The sequence below is a fragment of the Onychostruthus taczanowskii genome, unplaced genomic scaffold, assembly GCF_017590055.1.
Source record: "Onychostruthus taczanowskii isolate IOZ18803 unplaced genomic scaffold, ASM1759005v1 scaffold32, whole genome shotgun sequence".
NCBI lineage: Eukaryota > Metazoa > Chordata > Aves > Passeriformes > Passeridae > Onychostruthus > Onychostruthus taczanowskii.
This window is the reverse complement of record NW_024500572.1, coordinates 2,639,676-2,661,677: the sequence shown is the minus strand read 5'-3', so window position 1 is coordinate 2,661,677 and position 22,002 is coordinate 2,639,676. Positions and strand designations below refer to the sequence as shown.

Genomic DNA, 22,002 nt, shown 5'->3' with positions numbered 1-22,002 from the left:
GTTTCTTTAAAGGATGATCTGCAAGTTTAAGCAGAATGGAGTACAGCCATGTGAGGAGAACGTGATGCTCAGTGCTCTTTAAAGGATGATCTGCAAGTTTAAGCAGAATGGAGTACATGTGAGGAGAACGTGATGCTCAGTGGGTTGCCAAGGTGCTCAGTGCAAGAATATGTGGTAAGAGTTGCTGAAATAAACAGCTTCATCTTCCCCCTCCTCCTCCTCCTCCTGTCCTCCCTGCAAACCCCCAGCTCTAAAGCATGGATGAGCCCACTGACAGCACAGAGCAGAGAAACCCCTCCCCACAGCTCAGGTTATGAGGCATTATGGACATATTACATTAAACTCTAAATACAGAGGGCAGGCAATGTCCCTATTTTTACCTTGAGGTGAATTTGAGTATGATTAGAGCCCACATCCACCCCCAGGAGAGTGGGTGAGAAATGAGAGAAGCTCTGAGCAGCTGAAGAGGTTTTCTAAAAGATCTCATCCCAACAGTTTACCCACATGGAGGTGCAGAGAAGACTTTGGGCATCAATTTATCAGGCCCCAGGATTTTACCTCATACCCCAAACCATCACCCTATTTGCCACATTGCTGTTTTGATGGGATGATAGGTGAGGAAAAGGAATCTCATCTCCAAACTCACAAAATCCTTGGCCCCTCTGGAAAGTGAGAAGCTTGTCCAGAGTAAACATCCACTGGGGACCCACTCCCACACCCCAGACTTGGCAAAGCAAAGGCCAGGCTCCAGCCAGTGAGTGAAAACAGAGATTATTCTTTCTATTTTGTTGTTCCATCAAGTGATAGGGACTGGCCAATTTAATACAAAAATTTACACAGAAGTTCCCCAGGTGAACATTTTATTTTTTCCCTCTTTGCACCAAAATAACTGTATTTTATTATCAATTTCCTCCCCAAACACCTAGTCTTATATACATCCTTGCCTCCTCTTGGCCAGTTTCCAAAGGACATTTTAACTGACTAGTTTGAAATCATAGGTTTATACTGAGTTTAAGCCCTCCTAAGGTCACTAAATTTAAGACCCATGGAGACTGCAGATCTGGGTTTTTTAAATATATTTGGTTGTGGTATGTTTGTGCAATGTGAAATGACAATGACAGACACGGCCTTTCAGATTTCTTACCACTGAGATCTAAATGAGGGAATAAGGTTTGCTGAATCAGAAATCCTGCTTCTGCCCTGCATGGATCAGTTTCCACATCACTGAGCTCCTGAAAAGCAAGAAGGGAAGAATCACCACACAAAGAGGCTTAATGAGGAAGACAGTTACTGAGCAGACAGAGGGTGGCGGGGGGGGGGGGGGGGGGAAGTCCTAGTTAATCAAAAATCTCTCTGTAATCAGCAGCAGCAAAAGAAGCACCTCAGTTCAACAGAGAACACTGATACTGGTCAGCAGTCCTCAGTCCCTCCTTTATTTCTGCTTTTTTTTTATTCCAGGATTCCCATGATCTAGAAATCTTCAGAACTAGAAACACTGCCAGTATTGCACGTGTTATCAGCACATGACAGGAGTAAATGCATTATTCAGGCAATTTCTAACCACACCATCAATGTGTGCTGCTTTTAGACTCTGGTAAATTCAGCCTTTTAGCCCTTAGCCAAGTCTATGTACAGTTTGAAGAAATTCTGTCCCTTTCCCATCACTTCCTGTCAAAGTAGGAAAGAATGAAAAGTTAGTAATGAATATGTGGTTTAAATTCAAGGATTTCAGGCAAGCAGAGGCACTCTGCCCTCACCCAGCACCTCAGACACCAACACTTCACAGTACAGCTGGGTGGCAACAGATTTCCTGCCTCAAACTGTTTCACTTCCATCACTCATCTAACACAGCCTGAACTTCAGTTCTGGGCTTTGTGATCTTTTCTTCTCAGGTGCTGAGCATGTGATTGAGGCAGGGAATGAGGTCAGCTGCTTATTAAGGGCTAATTGTTATATTCCCTGAACTAAATGCCTGTAACTGCACTGGAGAATACCAGACCTCTGCAGAAGCAGAGATCACATTCTAAAATTAAAGCAGTAATGAAGGCTCATTAATAGCCAAGCAGAACCCCTCTAGAATTCTGAAGTGAGGGCTAAATGTATCTCTCCATACAATCTCAACATGTATGGCACCTCAAAGTTCCACAGCCACAGTGCAACTCTTACACACAGTTACATAAGCCCAGCACACCAGGTACTCACCAGGCTTCATCTGCACACTCTCACAACTCCCCATTTTCAGCAAGGAACCAAGTTCTCAGAAAATCAAAGCTGTGAGGATACAAATCACTTTTGACAGCCTTCTCTAGGTGTTCTGAGCTGTGCCTGCACTTGTTTGCTCAAGCTGCACACAAGGACTCATCCTGAAGTAGTTTTAGTTTCCTGCCTGTTCTAAAAGCAGAGATTATCAGATTATCTACAAACACACTACAGAATGGTTTCAATAGAACTGTGGCTCTCCTGTTTCCTCTTCCATGTAAATACTTCAGAGAAATGTGCAAAGCCAGTGGTTTCCACATGAAATGAATGACCTATTCAAAGGAACCATTAGAATAAAATGACTGAAAAATACAGCACATATCTCATATACTCATCAATTAAATGTATCCTGTCTTTAGTTTAGTAACACAACTCAATTTTCATCCTCAGCAGAGGTCTGGAATACAACTAGAAAGCTAATGCAGCTACCCAGCTTTCAGCTGCTGAATGCTGAGTGTGAGGAGAAAGCAAAGCTTTTTTTATATAAAAATAGATGCTTTGAATATCTTGCACGTTTTTTCTGTTATGAGACACGTGATGAACTGAAATCCATTCACAGCATCCCACAGCAACAGCAAAGACATGAACAGGACAAGGCCTCTCATGTGCCACAAAGTCATTAATGAAGGATTTGCTCTCCCTGAGATGTTACACATTTGGTGAATCTGCTCACTGGAAGAGCAGGAGCAGCTTGTGCCAACCCAACTGCCACGACAGCTTTGCTGTGCTGCTCTTCCCCACCACCTTCAAGGAACCATAACTCAGTTTGGTATTTTGGAAACTCTAAAGCCCACAGAATTCCAGAGAGAACAGACAAGCAGCTGTTTTCTGTTCTTAAAGGGATGAACTGTTGGAGTCCTCCTCTGTAAGCCGTGGCACACCAGAACATTTCCAAAACAGACAATAATCTGCCTCTTTTGTTGTGCATTTTTGATACAACATCACAGAGGGATATTTTACCCTTATCTGCCTTTCAGGGAGAAGCTTCTTTTCCATGTCATGTGTTTGTAACAAACAGCCATTTTTCCTCCAACTGATACTCAAAACTATTTTTTTTAGCTTTCTAAAAAGTCTGTGTGCTCCAGCATACCTGTGGTAACAAAATAAATACAAAAGGAATTAAACTCTTGATATAAAGATTATAAAACCCCATTTTGCTAAAGACTGAGGAAATCAGAACTGTAAGAAAAATAAGTAATTCCTCTTCCCACACATCAAGCCCACAGAACTGAAACAGTTTCTAGATTACCCAAAGCAGCTCACCCTTGAAATGCTGAGGTTGGAAATTTGTACACGAAGCAAATTTGTTTCAAAAGGTGAGGGAAAAACACATGAATTTAAAAATTACCTGACAAAGCCAGGAAGTACATAAACATGGAAAAACCAGGACAATATGTGTATTTGCATAATTTAACATTTCTCAAGCAGTGCAAGGGAAGAGGGATTAATTCTTTTTATAGCATTTTAAATGTCAGTGCTGTACACAGAATGTAAAGTGCTTTGAGTCACTGCTGCAAAACCTTCCAGGAACATACTGAAAAAAAAACCTAAACTGCATTTTAAAATAAATGCTCATGTACAGGCTTTAAGTGATTGCAGGGTTTAGTAAGGGTTGAAGAAATGACTTTAATTCTCCACCACTGGCTCAATTCTGTACACAGAGAAATCAGCTACAAAAAGTGTCCAGCGAGTCCAAGTTGCCTATTGTCCCAGATTTATCCTGGACAGCACAGGTAATGCCCTAGAAAAAGACAAATTAATTCAACAAACAGCAAAAGAAAAGTGCTGCTTTCAGCCACACTCAAGTAGCTCCCCCAGACTCAAATGGCAGCACACAAATGAGCAAGGCTTTTCCCACAAAGGAGTACAAACCACTGTATTTACAACCTGGCCAAGCACCTCAGGCCTGGACAGAACTCACACATTGTTTTCATTACAAACAAAAGGCTCATTACACACCTCAGATTCTGATGGTTTTAGTTTTAGCAGGGATTTTTTCAAAATGAAAGTTGTAAATAACCTTGGATGCAGTTAGTCCCTTACACTTAATAAATAAGAAGCATCAAGAATCTCCACAGTACTGAGATGCACAGAACTATTAATTGGTTTCAGAGTCTATTAAAACAAAAGAAAGTCCTTTGTTACTGAAAAAGAGTAATAGTTTCTGTTCTTCTAAGAAGAGTGGCCCTAGTGGTGTGTTCAAGTGCCAAAACAAGCAGCAGGAGGCTTTCACTGCATCCCAAACCACTGTTCTTGATCTGCCCACTGAGCTGCTTCACTGTCACTGCCTTCCAAGTCCCCCTCTTCTCCACTTCCCTCCATGTCATCCACATCTTCTTCCTGCGTGGCATCTGTGGGACTTTCCTCTTTTTCCATTTTTTGCAATCCTTCCAGTGACTTCTGGTCATTTGGATCCAAACTGAAGAAAGGAAGAAAAATAAAGCATTGTCTTGAAACTTCTTTCTCTTTGTGGCCTCAGTGTAAAGAGTAACAATAAAATCTCATCCTGCTGTCTGCACTTCCTGTTTAACATCATCAGGAAGCTTATTTCAGATGATGATGCAACTTCCCCTTGAGCTGCTGTAACACTGAGTCTTAAATCTCTTTATAAAACAGTTCTGATCCCCAAGAACACGTTTATCTAAACATCCCACTCTTCCAGAAAACTTAGTCACCTCTCCCAACAGTACTAATTATAAAGTAACATGAAAGCAGTAAAAATTTAAATGACTCTGACTAAATATAATCTAAGCAGGCAAAAACCAGCTGACCCATTTAAGCTATGCAAGTTTGCAGGGGACATAAAGTGCTGGGTTTAAGGCAAATTGAAGATGTTGCAATCAAAACATGGGAATATTTTAAAAAGTAACACCCTAAAATAGCATTTAGATTATGTTAAGTTGAATCATACTATTTAAATGTATCAAACAGCTCATTTTTATATGCACCTTCTAGTGTAAAGGAATGGATCCTAAAGCCTGTCTATAAAATAATTAATAACTACATATAATTCCATGCCTTAATCCTTTTGTTAGTCAAGGAATCACAAGCCTAGTAACATATTTAGCATTAATACAGTCCCTACATTTTGCACTTCTCAGTTTGAAATCTTAACACCAACCAATTCATGACCAGGGTGTCATTTGTGTGGTTTTGCTTATTTTAAGGGAGAATTATACAAAGCCACCTCTGATTCTCATCCTGATCAATCAATAGCTCATCTTTTTACTCAGAGAAGCTGATTGCTGGTTCTTACAAAGCTCCTGCAGTGCCAGGGTGTGCTTTACCTCAGGGCTATGCTGTACTGGTCCATGGCTTCCTGGTACTCGTTGACAGCCACCAGGAAGTCGCCCAGGATGCGGTGCAGGACACAGTCACTCTGGTTGGCCAGGGCATTCCTCAGCAGGGCAATCCCATCTTCATACTTCTGCTCTCTGCCTGTTCACAGGCAAAACTACTGTTTTAATCAATAGCTGAGACAAATCTAAAAAAAGTCACAGTGTTCATGGTCTTCCCAACACATCTGTCCCTCTAGACTTGTCAGAGAGCAGGGCTCTGCTTCTTGCAAGATTAACTCCAAACAATGACTTTTTGTTGCAACAGGTTACATTCACAATTACATCTACTTTGAAGTCAAAATGGGTTTTTTTTGCAATTGCTTTAAGTGTAATATCAGCTGCTGGATGCAACTAATTCCTGTGATTTTTCCTTCAGGACAGAACTGATTAAACCCCTGGACTGTATCATCACTGCCACATCCTTCACGTGGATGTGGCTCCATGTACATGAGTATCCTTAAACAAACCAACACAGGGGAAAAAGGAACTTACTGAGAAGTTCTGCTTTCTTTACCACAGCTTTAATGTAGTCAGGTCTTTGTGTGAGAGCTTTGTCCAGCAATGTTTTTGCCTTTTCCTGCGTGACTGGGTCCTCCAGGCAGACTGTGGCCAGCAGGGTGAGGGTCTGTGCGTTTGCCCCCAGGGTTTTGTACACGTTGTTTGCCATCACCATGGCTTCCCGGATGCTGTTGGATGCCAGGTAACACTCGATGAGACCTGGTGGTGTCAGATGGAAACACTTCAGGGTTTGAGTCAGCACCACAGGCACTCAGCCCTTCAGTATTATTTGCACTTAGTAGCACTCAGGTGCTGAACAGCTGACACTCCAATAAGCAAATACAAATTGCAATTGAGAAAGGGAATCTATGCTTGTCAGCATACTCATTCTACAGATAATTGACTTGATGTTTATTAATGGTCAGGCACTGAAAAAAACCTCCAACCCTGAGTACACCTTATCTCATGTTTTTGTCCAATTACACTACTGAATTAATAGTTCACCTGGACTCTTCACTACACGAAGCTGCTGTTGAGATCAGCCAGATTTAAATATTTAAACAAATACGACAAAACAAAGGTCCCAGCAGGACTAACCATCAGTTAACGTCATCATCCAAAAGTGAGCTGCTCAAAACACCCAAGTTTGTTTACCTCCAGACTAAACAACACAAAACCCAAGAAAACCCCTTTCTGAACATCATTCTTACAAAGCCACGCATTCTCTCACATCCCTCCCCTGAGGTTTTGGGATAACAATCATTTACAGGAGGAAAGAGCTGCTGTCCATTCCCTTGCCTCCCCATCAGCATGGCCCCAGCCCTCAGAGAGGAGCTGAGGGCAGCTGCCCAGGGCTCACCCTCGTAGCAGTCGAGGCGGCAGGGCGCCAGCCTGATGGCCTCTCGGAAGTGGATGATGGCCTCCTGCACGCGGCCCATGTTGCGCAGGGCAGCTCCCTTCAGCAGCAGGGCCTGGACACTGTTGCTGTTCAGCTGGATTGCTTTGGCTCCCAAGTATAAGGCACGGGAGTATCGTTTGCTGTAGAAACTGTGACACCTACAGAAAAAGGAGAGGGATTGTAAACATGCGCTGCCTGCGCGCAGTCACCGGGGTTCTGAACTCCTTGTGTTTGAAGGTAAGAAAAAAACTTCTTCAGAAATTTAAAACACCCCAGAATAGATATTAAAACTGTTACTATTTAATATATTGTTGGTATTGCACGGGTGTGTAAGTCTAATTGATTTAACATACAGAAAAAAACCACAATAGATATTTGCAGAGGGCTAATATAAGTTACCCAAGAACAGAACAGACAGGAAAGAGAAGCACCTTCTGAACAAAACAAGCTGAACCCACCGTGTCAGCTGTGACCCAGCAGATTCAGCAAACCCAGAGCTGAGGTGAGAAAGGAAAGAGAACTCACCCAGACACCACCCAGGGCTCTGCATGTTGGTCAGAAATGTTGAAGAGTCGGCAGCCCAGGTTCTCCACATCCTCCAGCCGACCCTCACGTGCCAATAAATAACCATAAACATCCATTCCTAAAGAGACACGTTGGGAGGATCAATCCTCAAGAAACAGAAAGTTCATTCACAAGAAAAAAAAGCCACAAAACCCACAAACACCTACTTTAAACTGTGCAGCTACCTAGAAGGGTTCGAGACATGCAGCTTCTGAATGTCAATTCTGAACTGAGAGCTGGGGAAACAATATACAATATTGCACTGCACGTGGCTGTTACTCCTCAGGTCAACCTTCTCTCAGGATTTACTCACCTTTTATTAGGTAAGGATCCAGCATTTGTGCCTGTTCAAATTTTAGGATAGAGTTTTTATTATCTCCAGCTCTGAAGTACAGGTCTGCTAAGCTCCCCAGCAAGTCCACATTATCCCTCAGCAATGACTTCTTCTCTAAAGAGCTTAAAGGGAAAAAAAAGCCTGTTATAATTTATAAATGGCATTTTGAATATCATCATAAATGAGAATTTATACATGATTTGATTGCACCACGCTCTGCCAGCTCTTACCAAATGGTGTTTATTGCTCTGGTGTTGTCTCCAGTATGCACAAAGGCGTATGCCTTGATCCACACCGAGAGCCAGTCCAAGTTGGGAATGCTCTGGATTATGTTGATGGTCATGGAGGCCACTTCTGCTCCCTTCACCGACAGCGAGAGCAAGCCTGTTGAGAGGGGTTCATACATCAGTGTCAGCCACCCAAAACTGCTTCTGATACAAACTGTCTGAGGAGCAGAAACTCCATCCCCTGACAAGCACCAACAGCAGGTTACAGGGCTTGCTACAATTCCTATAATGTGGGTACGACATGCAAATGCAAGACAGCTACAGAAGTGTAATTAAAATTTTAACAGGGCTGACCACTGCAGCGCTGACAGAGTGCAGACACCGCATCCAGGGCCAAGGGACACTGCCTCAGCACCTCTTTGTAGCTCGTCACCGAGGAGCGCTCCTGGCCTGCCTTCTTGTAGAGATTTGCCAGCATCATATTGATCTGCAGACAGAAATGTGGGGACAGCCAGTGTGAGGAGGAGGAGGAAGAACCACTGAGAAAGGTCACAACTCTGTCTTTAAGCCTGCCTGCCTCTGTTCTGGGCAGAAGACAACCTGCACTTCTGAGAACACTCCAAGGTAACATACAGGACAAATTGGAAACTGTGGCTTCTTTCTGAGTGCAGAAATAAAATCTACTTTCTTTTGTGCATGCACAGTGCACCTTGAAACCTTGCAGCAAAGAAGTGAAAAGGTGGGCAAGCACACAATGCCAAGAAGGATCTGAACATCCATGAATCAATCCCTTCCAGGAATCTCTCTGTGTCCATGGAAGTGTTTGAATTAGCTTAGCAAGTCAGAGAGAGTTTCTGTTCTTTGGTCAACCATGGCTTCACTCAGAAGCTGAGTGGAAACTATCTGAGCACCTCACAACACAAGTAGCTGGTTTCTGCTGCAGCACTTCCATTTACTGCCTATATAGGCAAAAAGTTTGCTTTTCTCAATCTTTTCTTCTTTTTCTGTTCTGCAAGTTGGTCAGAACACTCTGACATTAGCTGCAGTTTAAGCCTGTACACTTTTAGGACAATTTAACATGAAACACAGCTGACTGATCTGATGTGTTAATCTTTTAAGCCCTTCTGAGCAACAGAGCCAACGAGCAAAGACTCCACAGATTTGGCACTGCAGACCACAAAGAGATCTAAATATTTAACATTATCTAAACTGTTGTTGAAAAGGATTAAAAGATTTTAGAAGATGGAGCACCAGCAAACCTTCTACTTGCCAAAGTCTCCAGTCTTTCAAGGATTTGGCATTGCTCCAACTATACAAGAAGTTAATAAAGATGCACAAAACATTTAACTCCTCTCATTTTTTCTTTAAATTCTTTCTAACAGAGGAAATACAGAATTGGTATGATTTTAAAGAAAAGGGTCCAAATCAGCTAATTCAAAATTAGGAAATGCTACCAAACAATATTTAACTGATGAAAAAGACACAATGCCATTAAACCTAGATAATATGTTCTGCCCTAGAGAGACACTGACCACGAGGCTGTGACAAAAACTTCCAAGAATTCACCTTTGGAGTTCTCTGCCTGGAAGGAATCCCATCAAGAATAGCAATGGCATCTTTATCTTGCTTCAGCATTGTGTAACATTCAGCCATTTTGTATTTCACTTCAATTTCTGATGGCAAACACTGAAACAAAAAAGAAAGATTGAAATATGATGTTGGTTTAATCAGGTATGAGAATTTTAATAAGGTTTCCTCAAAAATATTTATACTGTGTTGAAAAATAGCTGGTGCATGTAAGTTAACAATGCAGCTCACTGCTAGCTCACATTGTTCCTGTCTTCAAATTAAAAGTATGATGTACACACAGAGAAAAAATTTCATGCTGGAGACCATTTTAAGTTTTGCATTCGAAAACACCAGAGATATTACCCAACTAATTAGCCTTAAATGTCAGGTTTATTTGACATGATAAATGCACAATCTAAGGTGGTTAAAAGCCACGTGAAGGTGATGTGGTTAGTGATGCACTTGGCAGAGATTCAGTCTGAAGGATCTCCTCCAGCCTCAGTGACTCTGTGAATACTGAGGCAGCACCATTAAATGGAAGGGAGGATGTGATCACCTGATGCAGCATTCTCAATTCTTGAATACCTGGCTTTGGGGTGTTGATGCAGCATTCCCAGTAGAAGGCCTGACCTTGGAGGTTTTACTTAAGGCTTTTTTCTGCTGTAAGGCCATGGTGTACTTGCTGACAGCATTCCTGTACTCCTTGTCATGGAACAGGGAGTCTGCATGGTACACCAGGAGCTGGTACTTCTGAGAGGGAGAGAACAGCTCCCTGCAAGAAATGCAGACAGAAAGGCTGAGATCAGGTGCCTGCAAAAGAATCAAAACCTTACAGAAACAAAGGATTTGTAGCTTTGGCTTGTCTGGCTTCAACTTGTAACTGCTGCAGCTCCTTCACTGCACTGGAAGGACCATTGAGCAACAGCACTGACCCCTCACACAGGGCTTATCTCACCAATTTCTTTTATCTGTAAACAAACAAATCCAGCAGCCACTCCTGACACCTCAACAGCAACAGCAGCTCAATGTTTGGCTGTTTGGCCAGTGTCCCCATCCTCTCTGTAACAAGCCACAGGCTGTAAACATCCATTACACTGCATCAGCTTTCACCTTTTATTAGCTAAGGATCCAGCATTTTGCCTGTACAGATTTCAGAACAGAGTTTTGTTTGGACTCAAATTTAAAAGGCAACCCAGCTCCTTGTACAGCTCTTCTGGTCCTTAAAAAAACCCTTAATAAAACTCCTAATACACGTGCAGACCAAATGACCCAACTGTGGCCTTCCAGGACCTGAAGGGAGCCAACAAAATGCATGGCGAGACAATTGACAAGGGCCTGGAGTGCCAGGGGAAATGGCTTCACACTGACAGAGGGCAGCTTTACATTGGATATTAGGAAAAATTATTCCTCGTGAGGGTGGGAAGGTCCTGGCTAAGGTCACCCAGCACCTGTGGCTGCCCAATCCCTGGAAGTTTCCAAGGCCAGGCTGGATGGGGCTTGGAGCAACCTGGGCTAGTGCAAGGAGGCAGGAGGGGTGAAATAAAACCTTCAAGGTCCCTTCGGTGACTCTGTGATTCTCTGCCAGGACACCCACGTTGTAGCGGGCACCCCAAAGAGACGCTGATGCTGATACCCAAACAGAGGCGGGCTCCATCCCCGGCAGGGACAGAGCACAGGACAGGGGCAGGGCAGGAGAAGGCGCCAGGCAGGGTCAGGACAGGGTCAGGGACAGCCCAGGAGCGGCCCCGCTCCCTCACGGCCCGCGCCCCGCGCGCCCCCTGCCGGCGGGGCACTCACGGGTTGTTGCCGCTCATGGTGAGGAGCAGCCCGCTCAGCAGCCGCACGTTCGAGTGCAGCCCGGCGGCCGCCATCTCGCGCACGTGCTCCACCACACTCATGCTGCCGCCGGCGGGACGAAAGGGACGGGGCGGGAGGGAACCGGGAGAGACCCCGAGCAAGCACCGGGCACGGAGCTGCCGCCGCCGCCCGCCGCCACTCCAAAATGGCGCCACCCAGGGGTCCTCGCGCGCCGCCGCCTGCAGGCGGCCAAGGCGCTGCCCGCGCGGCCCGACAGGCGCGCAGAGGGCAGCCCGCGCCGAGGACCCCTCGCGGCGGCGGGAACGGCGTGAGGGGAGAGCGGGGTCCGGGCGCGGCCGTGAGGGGACCCGCTCCGCTGTGGGCGCTCTGGGGCGAGACACACACTCCCCGTGCCTCCACAGCTCCCGAGTCCGCCCCTTGTCCTTCTGCGAATACGCTGATGGTTGCTGCAGCTAAATGTGACTGTGGTCTCTGCCTCCTGCCTATAAAAATGGGTAATGGAGGAGAAAGACCATTCGAAACCTACATTTCTTCTGGGAAATGCCTCACGTTTTTTCCCATAATGCAATCTAAAGCTGTCCTCTGTCAGTGTGAAGCCATTCCCCCTTGTCCTGGCACTCCAGGCTCTTGCTGGCTCCCTTCAAGTCCTGCAAGGCCACAATAAGGTCACCCCAAAGCCTTTCAGCAAAAAGAAAAAAAAACCTCTTTCATTTCTTTATCCATAAGACACACAGGAGTTATCACGTTAATTACAAGCAAATTTTATTGAAAACAAGGTAAAAATCACTGCACTGGACAACACAGCGTGAGAGGTCCGTTTTCCCTGGACATTCGACACCCAGACTCCAGCCAGCAGAGCAATGACACAGCTCCCCTGCCCCACAGCCAAGCCCATTTCTTCTCTTAAATACAAGCCCTGTTTTAAATGCTGTAGCCACGATTACAAAGCAGCTTGCATCTGAAACAGCACGTTAGAAATCACTTATTAAGCACCAGCTTAATATTTGCTTACACAACTTGTCTTTTTGCTCTCCCTCTATCACTCATTGACAAGTTTGGTTTTTTCTTTTTTTTTTTTTTTTAACTTCATAAGCACTTAATTATTTCTCGGTACAAAACGTATCCAAAACAAAGGCAAAAGACTTAAACATCTTGCTGTGGAAATGCTTAAAGTTGTTGCCACTTTGCTTCACTGCCCAGGGCCTGAGAGACTCTTGTTCATGAACTGCCTCTTCACAAAGCAGATCCACCACTGCAGAAGGAAGTACAGAGTCAGAAAATCAGAAGTGGTTTCCACTGACTTTAAAGTATTCAGTCTCTGACACACAACAAGTATTAAGGCTCCAGTTTTACAGACAGTTTTACACACTGGTTTCCACTGGAATTGAGGTGAACAAAACAGGAATGGACACAATGAGCTCATATTACAGGACTTTGAATTAAAAGGGGAAATTCTACTTTGTCTTATTTTACTCTTGTTATATTTTATTCCAATACAATCATAAATGAGGGATGCATCAGGAAGCTGTGCCTTTGGAAGTAAATTAGCCTAAGCGATTTCGACATTAAATGCAGTCACATTTGCACATGAAACATGAACACTCAGGAGGTGACTCATTCATTGATTAGCGATTTTTTCAATGAGGACATGAGGCAAAACAATCGACTTCAAAGCAGCTCTCAAATCAGAGCTGAGTGGGAAGAGAAACAGCACCTCTCGTGCTTGTGAACTCCATTTGCAACCCCAGCCACGAGCAGATGTGCAGTGCTTTGAAGAGCTGAACCAGACACCTCTCATTACTGCCCTGCTTTTGAAAGCAACCCAAACCGGCATTCACTGTCACATCACATTAAATTAAATTCACTGATAACTTGCAGCTGCCATTTCACTGTAAAATCAGACAGGTATGGCTGAAGTTACCCTCACCCCATCATCTCACTGCTCTCCACACGTGGCTGAACAAACACCCCCAGCCTCTCACTAACTCTGTGCTGATGCCACTGGGCTCTCACCTTGCTGGGCTTGTCGCTCTGAGGATCAAACACTTTGTCACAAAGGCGAAGGCCGGTTTCTTGCCTCAGCTGCTGCAGGTAGGCCCTCATCACCTCTGAAAGCAGCACAGCAAAACCAGGGTGAACTGGGCAGCACCAACACAAACTGGATTTAACAGGGATTTAAAACATCAGACATCCCTGCTTAAAGCAGAGAGGGAGTTTCACATCTGCAGGCTGCAGCTGGCTGAGTTGATAAGCTCAATTTATCTATGGAACATGGGGAATCCTCAAGGTCAGAAAATCCAGCTTGTGCTGCCTTCAGAAGACATTCGGCAGATTTAGAAGATTTAGGTTTGAAGTAATTTTTCTAACTGTAGTCACAGAAGTGCAGTTAATAAAGTGTGACCCTCAGAGGCCCTGGGTCAGCCTTACCTTCCTCCTGCTTGTTGGCAGGCTTGGCGTAAATGGCGTTCAGTGGAAAGCCAGGCTCCCCTGGGATTGGGAAGTTAGTGATTCCTAGTGTGTACATTTCCTTCTCTCCCTGGCCTTTGGAGTTACACTGGAAGAACCAGGCAAACAATGGGTTAGCAGTTATGAACAAAAGCTGACAGAGCGTTAGACCCAAATATTTTACAAATCTGGAACATGAAAACTCATCAAGAAGAGCAACACAGCACATCCACAGCCTTGGAGTATTTGAGGTTCTGACAGCTGGGGCTGGGGTGAACGGGACTATTTGTTCCCCTGGAAGGAGAATATCTGGAAATCTTTTCCTTAGAACAACCCTCAGAAGAGACTGTTTCCCACCTGCACAGGAATTCAGCTTTCTTACCTTTTGCAGCTTTTTCAGACACTCAGAAATGTAGAGGGTCACATAGATCAGTGTTCTGTCAGCCTCGTTCTGCAAAACAAGAGCAGGAACTCTTAGATTACAGGACTTTGTGGAACTGATAAAGTCTGAAACAGGAATTAATTCAAGCCATTTTGGACTATAGTTTCCCCATGAGAGAGAGAGATTTGCAATTCATGACATTTACCCAGCTTTAAAGATTAAGTAGAAAGAGGGAAAGGGAGTTTTTGTGATCTTCTAGAATTACTTCCTTGAAAATAAATTTATATTCACAGCACCAGCCCTCCAAAGAACTAGAATATGCTCAGGATCTCAAAAAATTACCTTAATTTCATAATTTTTGAAGAAAACATTAGCTTTGAAGTAGTAGATGGCTTCATCTATAATATCTGTGTCCTTAGCTATAAAAAAAGAGATAAAGAGTTAAGCAGTGCACTGCTACACTACATTTGTACTTTTACTCACTGAAGTACATAAATAAGGATTATTGCAAAAGCAAAACCATGGTGTTTACAAAAAGCAGAAGTCAGCACCACGTAACTTCTGAAACACCATGAGTTTAGACTGTAATATTTAAGCTTCCTACTCCCTTCTCCTTCCCCTCTGTCACTTCACAAACCAAATAGCAGCAATTCAGCAGTTCCCCACTTTTCTACCACTTTTGAGTAATTCATCAGAGTTTTAACATCATAAAAGGATAGAAAAATAGTTTTTGGAGAAAGCACAATCACTCAGATGCCATTATCCTCTTCAAATAAAGGAGGGGAGCAGAACACAGTCACAGTCAGTGACAATCTGACTTTTCCTACCATCCAAGACTGCTTAAATCCAGAAACACCCCCTTTCCATTTCCCTTTTCAAAGTGAACCCCACATTTCTGGGGAATACCAGGCCTGGGAAGCTCAGGTGTTGAAGGGGAATCTGTCCTGGCTGCCTGTGGGCCCTGTGGGGTGCCTGGAACTTCAGTTCAGTTTCTGAAGCCCCACACCTGTAAGTCTGCTGTCCCTCAGAGCAGCGTGAGCTGTCTGTAGCTAAACCTCCACTTCCTCTGGCACAGAGGCTTCACACCTCCTCAAAACCTCCTCAAAACCCTGCTCAGGAGCACAGAACAGCAACCACAGGCTTGGGTTACTGAAACCACTAACTCAACACGAGGCACAATTATCTGTGCATAATTATTTTCTACTATTTGCACAGCTGAAGTGGTTGAAAACTTTCCTCCTCTCTAAACTGCAAAGCTTTCCATTTCCCACCAGTGGCTCTTGCTGGGGCCGGTTTACAGCAGCCCCTGAGGTGATGAGCTACATCCAGTAATTCAGAGATTATTATAAACTTACTTTCTCGAGGTGCTGGGCCCTTGAACTGGCTTCTGATGGGTAACAGTGCCATGTTCCCAATTAGCTTGGTGTCCGAGTCCATTAAAGTGGAGTGGTAAGCCTAGAGACAGGAAAAGCTGGTTATTGATCCTACTGAAAATAGACATTTCCATATCCAATCATGTGTCTTCATCAAGCAGGAGTCACAGCCTAGTTCATTATGATGCTTCCAGCATTTTTTCCTTGCACAAACAATTGCTATTTTCTGTTTAGGTCCAGATCTTGGTGCCATTCTGGTGAAGATCAGGAAAGCACCAGAAGATTGGATAAAATCTGTGCTGTTGGTCTGCAGGCGCAGTTCATCCCCAGGCTGCCTGACCCCATCCTGGCAGCACCAAAAGGTAACAGCCCCACTCACCCGCCTGAGTTTTGGGGCATTGCACTGAAAGTTAGTTGGTCATTAAAATACGCAGAATTTATTTCCATGTCTGGCTATTAATAGTAGATAATTATAAATAAAGCCAGGCTTAATGCAGTTTTAAAAAAATCCCAACAAAAATGATTTAAGTGAAAAACAAACCAGCTTTCTGCATACAACAAATTCTTCCTGAAAAACCGATTTTAAACAACTAATGAGTTCAGCTTTAGGCACTTTCCAAGGTGCTGTGCCAGGCCACTGGGAATCCCTCATCTCACACCCCACCTTTCGCGGGGGGCAGAGGATGATGTGACGGGGGGAGGCTGGGTGTAAAAAGCATTTATTTCTCTGAGAGGAAGGTGGTGTGAACAAAGGCAAAGCCCTGCTGTGGCCGCCCTCTCCCCCGCTGCTGCCGGGGCTCGCACCCTCCCAGCTGCGGGTGGATCCCTGGCAGGGGAGGAGGAAGAGGAAGATGAGGAGGAAGAGGAAGGCGCTGGCCTTGCAGCAGCCTCCCACGGAGAGCCGCTCCCCGCTCTCAGCAGCGCTCCCCGCAGCTGCAGCCCCTCTTTCCCCCCGCAGTGCCCGCGGGCAGACCCCGCAGCGAGCAGAGCCCCTTCCCCGGCCCGGGATCGGCCCCGCCGCCCCCGGCCCGGCCCCGCCGCCCCGCGCCCTCCTGCCCGCGCTGCCGCCGCCGGGGCCGCGCCGCGGAGCCGCTCACCGGCATCTCGAAGGGCAGGAGGCGGCTCGGCGGAGCCGGGCGGGAGGGGAACGGGGCGAACCGGCCAGCAAAGCGGGCACAGAGCTTCCTCCTCCGCCTACGCTGCAGGAAATGAGGCAGCGGCAGAGGCGGTGCGAGGAGGGGAAGAGGGAGCCGCGCACCGCCCCGGAGGCAGCGCACCGGGAAGGGATCCCGGGCAGGGAACGGCCACGGAGAGGCACTGCTCTGCCAGGGCGCTGCCGGTACCGGGAGGGATCCCGGGAGGCAGAGCTGTGCCCGGGCACTGCCCGTACGGGAACGGCCAGGAGAGGCTCTGCTCTGCCAGGGCACTGCCGGTACCGGGAGGGATGCCGGTGCCCGTACGGGAACGGCCACGGAGAGGCTCTGCTCTGCCAGGGCACTGCCGGTACCGGGAGGGGTCCCGGGAGGCAGCGCTTTTATCGGGGAAGGAGTGCCGGGATGCTTCGCTCCCATCTGTTTTCCCTCCCGTGCGTTTCCATCCCAGCCCAGCCGGGGCGCTTCGCGTAAGGAAGCGCAGGCGGGGTCCAAAGGTGCTGTGTTCAGAGGGATGCAATACTTCAAGGTGCACACTCCACTTGCTGTCAAGCATTCCCTGAGACCCAGCGTTGCTGAAACTGCCCCTGGTATCTCATGACTCCCGGCGTGAGTCAGGGAGACAAAATGGGGACGTTTGGGAGGTGAGTCACAGTAATCCAGCTGCAGGGCTGGGGTTTATCCTTTCAACACACCCAAAGCATGGCTCAGCCCACGGCAGTCTCGAGCTCAATTAAACCACGGTAGTTTCCCCAACTTTTGAATGGTTTGATTGAGCCAGATCAAGATTTTTCTGAGTCCTTTTCCTCTAGATATGCAGGATTTGCTGGTCTGTTGAACCTCTTGCCCAGTTCTGGCTCTGCTTTTTTATATGCACTAACACTGGCCTATGTATTTTATAACACACACAAGCATAGTAAAAAAAATTGTTTATTAAAGTAGTTACAAGGTCATGTAACTCACTCTCCATTATAAATATTAGTTATTTTACAGATAAAATATCAAGTGTGTTTGTGTAGGGGTTGGGGTTTTTTTATTTCATTTTTATTTTTTACCAAAAACGAAGTATTTTCCGCCCAGTCTGAACACGTTTCTTACTCATCCACATGATCTTGAAAATATTCATCAACAAGAGCAGATTTATCTTCTTCACATTCCTGTCAAAAAAACCCCAGAAAAATATAAACCTTCCTGGGATGAACACAGGAATCATTAGGGGACTTTGAACAGGAAAAAATAAAATGCAGGAAAACATCTTAGTGATCTCAGTGGTCCTTTCTGGCATTTGAAGGTTAAAACTCTGTTAATTTTGAAAACCAAAGCAATACTTTTAAACAACCATTTGATCAATCTGCATATGCAAGATGATATTAAAGAATTTCATTTTTATAACTAAATGAAGATGATACAAGCATCGTCACTGAAAGACTAAACATGGCTTATTTTGAACCGTACTAAGAAATTAATATATTAACAAGGCAGAGAACATATTTATATTACAACTTCTATTATGGATACTTTCTAATTTTCATCTTCTCACCAACAGTCCCTTACCTTTGGTTCCTTAAATTCCAGATCTTCCCCATACTGAATGGTGAAGTCGATGTGCTGCAGAACGATGTTGATGCTTTCCTCGTCAGAGCGATCCAGAGGCAGGAATCGAACCATGCCGTAGTCATCAATCTGCACAGGCATTCACAGGGTGTTGGCAGGGAAATGCAGAAAGCTCATCTCAATCACAGCACCCAAAGCCACTTCCTCAAACCACTTTTGTCTGGGCTTCTAAAATATCATTTAGTCACACTGCAAACCAATGGCAATTCCCTACTCAGAACACCTACCAGTGTAGAACACTTCAGACTACCAGTCCTCTGTTCTACACAGCAGCAAACTCCCAAAGAAAAGAACAGAAAAGAATTCAAACAAAATGTATTGGCTATGATCCAGATATCAAGAGTATCACATCAGTAGTATCAAGAATCTCATGCCAGTCTGAAAAAAACCCCCGAATTAAAAGAAACAAAAAGTGAAGTGAATTTCAGTGTGCCAGCTCCAAAGCAATGTACCTACCAATCCACATATAGATTTGGTCAGTTTTTTAAACCTTTTACTTTTCAGTATATTTGTAGAATCTTCAATCATAGAATACATATCTGGATCCAAGTACCTGGAGAAACAAAGTCATCATCACCACTGGAAGTCTGTCATTCAGAATGACACAAAAGATCCAAGATAATTAATTACAGAAAAATCCAGAGATCAGTACAAACATGGAACTATTCTTTTGACTCTGACTAAACTAAGCATCCTACACAGATGTTTAAAGATTATTGTTTGAAATAAACAAAATCCATCTTCTCCCATTCCAAATGAGTATGTTTTTAATTGTGGGAAACATTAGACTCAACTTTCAGTGAACTTTGCCTCAGTATATTGTACTACAGAGTAAATAATTTTTTGGAACTTACTTTTCTATTTCCTTCTTGGCTTTCTTGCTCAGCAAATCCATTTTGGTCATGACGTTAATCTGTGGAATCTCCAAAGATATCATTGCACTGAGAGCTGCCAGGATTCCAGAAATAAACTTGAAGAGGATGAAAAATGATGTATTAAAGTACAGAAAAACAACACAAACACACAGGACACTAAACCACAGGCCAAATCTGGTAATGAACATATGGAACATGGACACAAAGCCACATGAGCAATCATTGTCTCTGCTGGAAAAAGGAGGTGTCAAGTATCCCCTCCATTTTTGGAGCCTCAAATGTGGATCTGCCACTGAAAAGGGCATTAAGAAAACCCAAACCATTCTTGGGACAGTTACTGCTACATGGGGAAGGTGGCCTGCTTGTTCTTTAGGTCTGAGAAATCTCTCGTGGAATCACAGAAGAATTCAGCTTGGAAGGGACTCTGGAGGTTATCTGGCTCCTACAACTGCTCAAACAGAAGCACTTCCAGGTCAGACCAGGCTGCTCTGGGATTTTCCCAGACAAGTTTAGACTTCATGAATGCCTGTCCCAGTCTGACCACTCTCACAGTGCTGGCTGTCCTTACATCCATCTGGGATTGTCCTTGCTGTGTGTCCTTGGCTGTGTCTGAGGCAGCTGATGACAGCAACCACATCTCCCTGGACCTGGCAATTTCTCCTCTGGGCAAACCCATCTCCCTGAATGGCTCAGGCTTGTTGTTCTTTATAAAAATGAACTTTTATCAACAGATTTCAAATGGATACCTTGAAAGATTCCACCATGAACTGAGAATCCACAAGGAAAACTCCACAGACACGGAATTCCCACTGCTGCAGCTGCTCCACCAACTGCTTCATCACTGGCAGGTGTGTGTAGAGTTCAATCTGACCTGGGGCACACTCAGGATGTTAACAGTTGGAATGTGAAGCAAACACAACAGTCCACAGTTATGTGTAGACAGAGGAACTGCACTTAAATAAAAAGTGATAAGGAAATCCTCTTTTCAGGCAGCTCTGACTGTGTTTGGGTGAAGTGGAAAAGAAATAAAAGGGGTTTTTTCCTCCTTTGGTCTCTAGTTAGTGTTAGTTTGCAGTTGCCACAGCTCATGATGCTACCAAACATCTGTGCAGTCACCCAGATCAGCCCAGGACCAAGTTCACTCCTGAGACACCTGAAAGTGACTCTGACAACTGTTAACAGCTCAACAAAATGGGAATTACCACAACAGTCTACAACCAAATTTTCCGATTTGTGAATTTTCCAATGCTTATGAAGAGCGATACCAAAACACTGGCGTGTGTTTACCTGGGCAATCAAACAACACATAGTCATCCTCCACGTGCCCGAGGCTCTCCTCCAGCCAGCTGAAGTTATTGGCAAAGTATTCCATGCAAAACACCAAGCCACCATTGGGGCCAAACCTCAAGGACTCATCTTCCATGACATCGTCCACTTCTATCAGCTCACGGATGTCTGCAACAACACAAACAGCCCCAAAGGCAGGGAATGAGCTCTGCAGGCAGGGAATGACCTCTGCGGGCAGGGAATGAGCTCTGCGGGCAGGGAATGGGCTCTGAGGGCAGGGAATGGGATCTGAGGGCAGGGAATGGGATCTGCGGGCAGGGAATGGGCTCTGTGGGCAGGGAGTGGGCTCTGAGGGCAGGGAATGGGCTCTGCAGGCAGCCTGGCAGCTGAGGAAACCAACAGGACTTCACAGCAGTGCTGGGGGATCTCCCTGGCACAGCCAGCAGCTAAACACAACAGGTTATGTTCATGAAATTTACACAAATTGATTATTAATCTCCCAAGTAAATATATGCTAAATACTTCCTGGGACTTATATGGGGTGTCTTTTCAGGGTTCCTAGTGATTGTCTGGGAAACATCTCATTCCCCAGATTTTCCTCTTATGGTCCTGGATCTTCTAATGAATCTCTTCTTAAAGTATCTCAGCTATGTGGCCAGGTTCAAGATGCTTTTCTCATCATCTTTGTTCAGACACAAACACTGCTGTTGCTCTCAAAACTGAGGCATTTTGCCGGAACATATCAACCACTGGTGCAGGTAAATACAGGGATTAGGCAGGAGCTGGCACAGGGCAACAGGCACGGATGTAGGGAGTTCCAAAAGTGCATTAATCTCTGACATCTCTGAGCGCTGTTTGCTTCCAGACCAGAATTATCCATCGATTTAAGCATCACACCCTATTTTATTGAAAGGATTTTCCCACATCTTCCCGCAGTGGTGCACGGGCTCCGTTTTGGAGGAACAGAGCCGGTCCGGTCCGGGGCCGCCGCTCACCTGCCATCACCGGGTAGCTGAAGAGCTCGGCCGCCGGGTCCAGGTTCACCACCTGCACGGCGCGGCCCAGCGCCTCGCAGTGCTGCACCATGGTGGAGCAGTACGTGCTCTGCAAGGCACGCGCGGCCGTCAGGAGCCGTCAGGGGGCTCCCGCCGCCCGCCGTTCCCCGCCGTTCCCCGCTCACCTTCCCGCTGCCCGCCGGGCCCATCACCAGCTGCGCGTACCGGGGCATGCCTGCGGCGGCCCGGCGGGGAATGGCCGCTGCGGCGCTCCGTAGCTCGGCCGCACCAGCGACGGCTCAGCGCATGGCCCTGCCCGCCGCGGTACGGCGAGCCGGCGGGGTCAAACCGTGCACGCCCCTCTCGCGAGACGGC

The 22,002-nt window shown here is 45.6% G+C and overlaps 3 protein-coding genes across 3 annotated transcripts; all 3 read right to left on the bottom strand.

Annotated features, from left to right (window-relative positions):
- Window positions 1-3,057: 3,057 nt before the first annotated feature.
- On the bottom strand, window positions 3,058-11,886 carry ANAPC7 (anaphase promoting complex subunit 7). Its single transcript, XM_041410397.1, has 11 exons — window positions 11,485-11,886; window positions 10,273-10,459; window positions 9,685-9,804; window positions 8,488-8,605; window positions 8,122-8,275; window positions 7,871-8,013; window positions 7,519-7,636; window positions 6,955-7,151; window positions 6,090-6,314; window positions 5,547-5,697; window positions 3,058-4,678 (listed from the first exon to the last, which is right to left on the bottom strand). The coding sequence occupies exons 1-11, from the start codon at window positions 11,583-11,585 to the stop codon at window positions 4,489-4,491; spliced, it is 1,704 nt and encodes a 567-aa protein (XP_041266331.1). The 5' UTR covers window positions 11,586-11,886; the 3' UTR covers window positions 3,058-4,488.
- Window positions 11,887-12,245: 359 nt separating this feature from the next.
- On the bottom strand, window positions 12,246-16,955 carry ARPC3 (actin related protein 2/3 complex subunit 3). The gene is made up of 7 exons (XM_041410126.1): window positions 16,803-16,955; window positions 15,688-15,787; window positions 14,675-14,751; window positions 14,333-14,401; window positions 13,933-14,059; window positions 13,519-13,613; window positions 12,246-12,757 (listed from the first exon to the last, which is right to left on the bottom strand). The coding sequence occupies exons 1-7, from the start codon at window positions 16,806-16,808 to the stop codon at window positions 12,695-12,697; spliced, it is 537 nt and encodes a 178-aa protein (XP_041266060.1). The 5' UTR covers window positions 16,809-16,955; the 3' UTR covers window positions 12,246-12,694.
- Window positions 16,956-17,772: 817 nt separating this feature from the next.
- On the bottom strand, window positions 17,773-21,994 carry GPN3 (GPN-loop GTPase 3). The gene is made up of 8 exons (XM_041410124.1): window positions 21,813-21,994; window positions 21,628-21,736; window positions 20,633-20,800; window positions 20,092-20,216; window positions 19,325-19,440; window positions 18,927-19,023; window positions 18,411-18,539; window positions 17,773-18,013 (listed from the first exon to the last, which is right to left on the bottom strand). Exons 1-8 carry the CDS (start codon window positions 21,858-21,860, stop codon window positions 17,951-17,953), a joined length of 855 nt encoding a protein of 284 aa, XP_041266058.1. The 5' UTR covers window positions 21,861-21,994; the 3' UTR covers window positions 17,773-17,950.
- Between the last annotated feature and the right edge of the window lie 8 nt (window positions 21,995-22,002).

Bases quoted from the DNA above. Each gene is read 5' to 3' on its own strand.
- ANAPC7 (XM_041410397.1), bottom strand. From the start codon at position 11,585: ATGAGTGTGGTGGAGCACGTGCGCGAGATGGCGGCCGCCGGGCTGCAC. The intron at 10,460-11,484 runs GTGAGTGCCCCG...CATTTCTTGCAG, and splicing joins ACCATGAGCGGCAACAACCC to GGAGCTGTTCTCTCCCTCTC. The intron at 8,014-8,121 runs GTAAGAGCTGGC...TTTCCCTTTAAG, and splicing joins AGAGCAATAAACACCATTTG to CTCTTTAGAGAAGAAGTCAT.
- ARPC3 (XM_041410126.1), bottom strand. The intron at 14,060-14,332 runs GTAAGAAAGCTG...TGGTTCTTCCAG, and splicing joins GTCTGAAAAAGCTGCAAAAG to TGTAACTCCAAAGGCCAGGG. The intron at 13,614-13,932 runs GTAAGGCTGACC...TGCTGCTTTCAG, and splicing joins TGCCAACAAGCAGGAGGAAG to AGGTGATGAGGGCCTACCTG.
- GPN3 (XM_041410124.1), bottom strand. From the start codon at position 21,860: ATGCCCCGGTACGCGCAGCTGGTGATGGGCCCGGCGGGCAGCGGGAAG. The intron at 21,737-21,812 runs GTGAGCGGGGAA...CGTGCCTTGCAG, and splicing joins GCCCGGCGGGCAGCGGGAAG to AGCACGTACTGCTCCACCAT. The intron at 18,014-18,410 runs GTAAGGGACTGT...TTTTTTTGACAG, and splicing joins TGGAATTTAAGGAACCAAAG to GAATGTGAAGAAGATAAATC.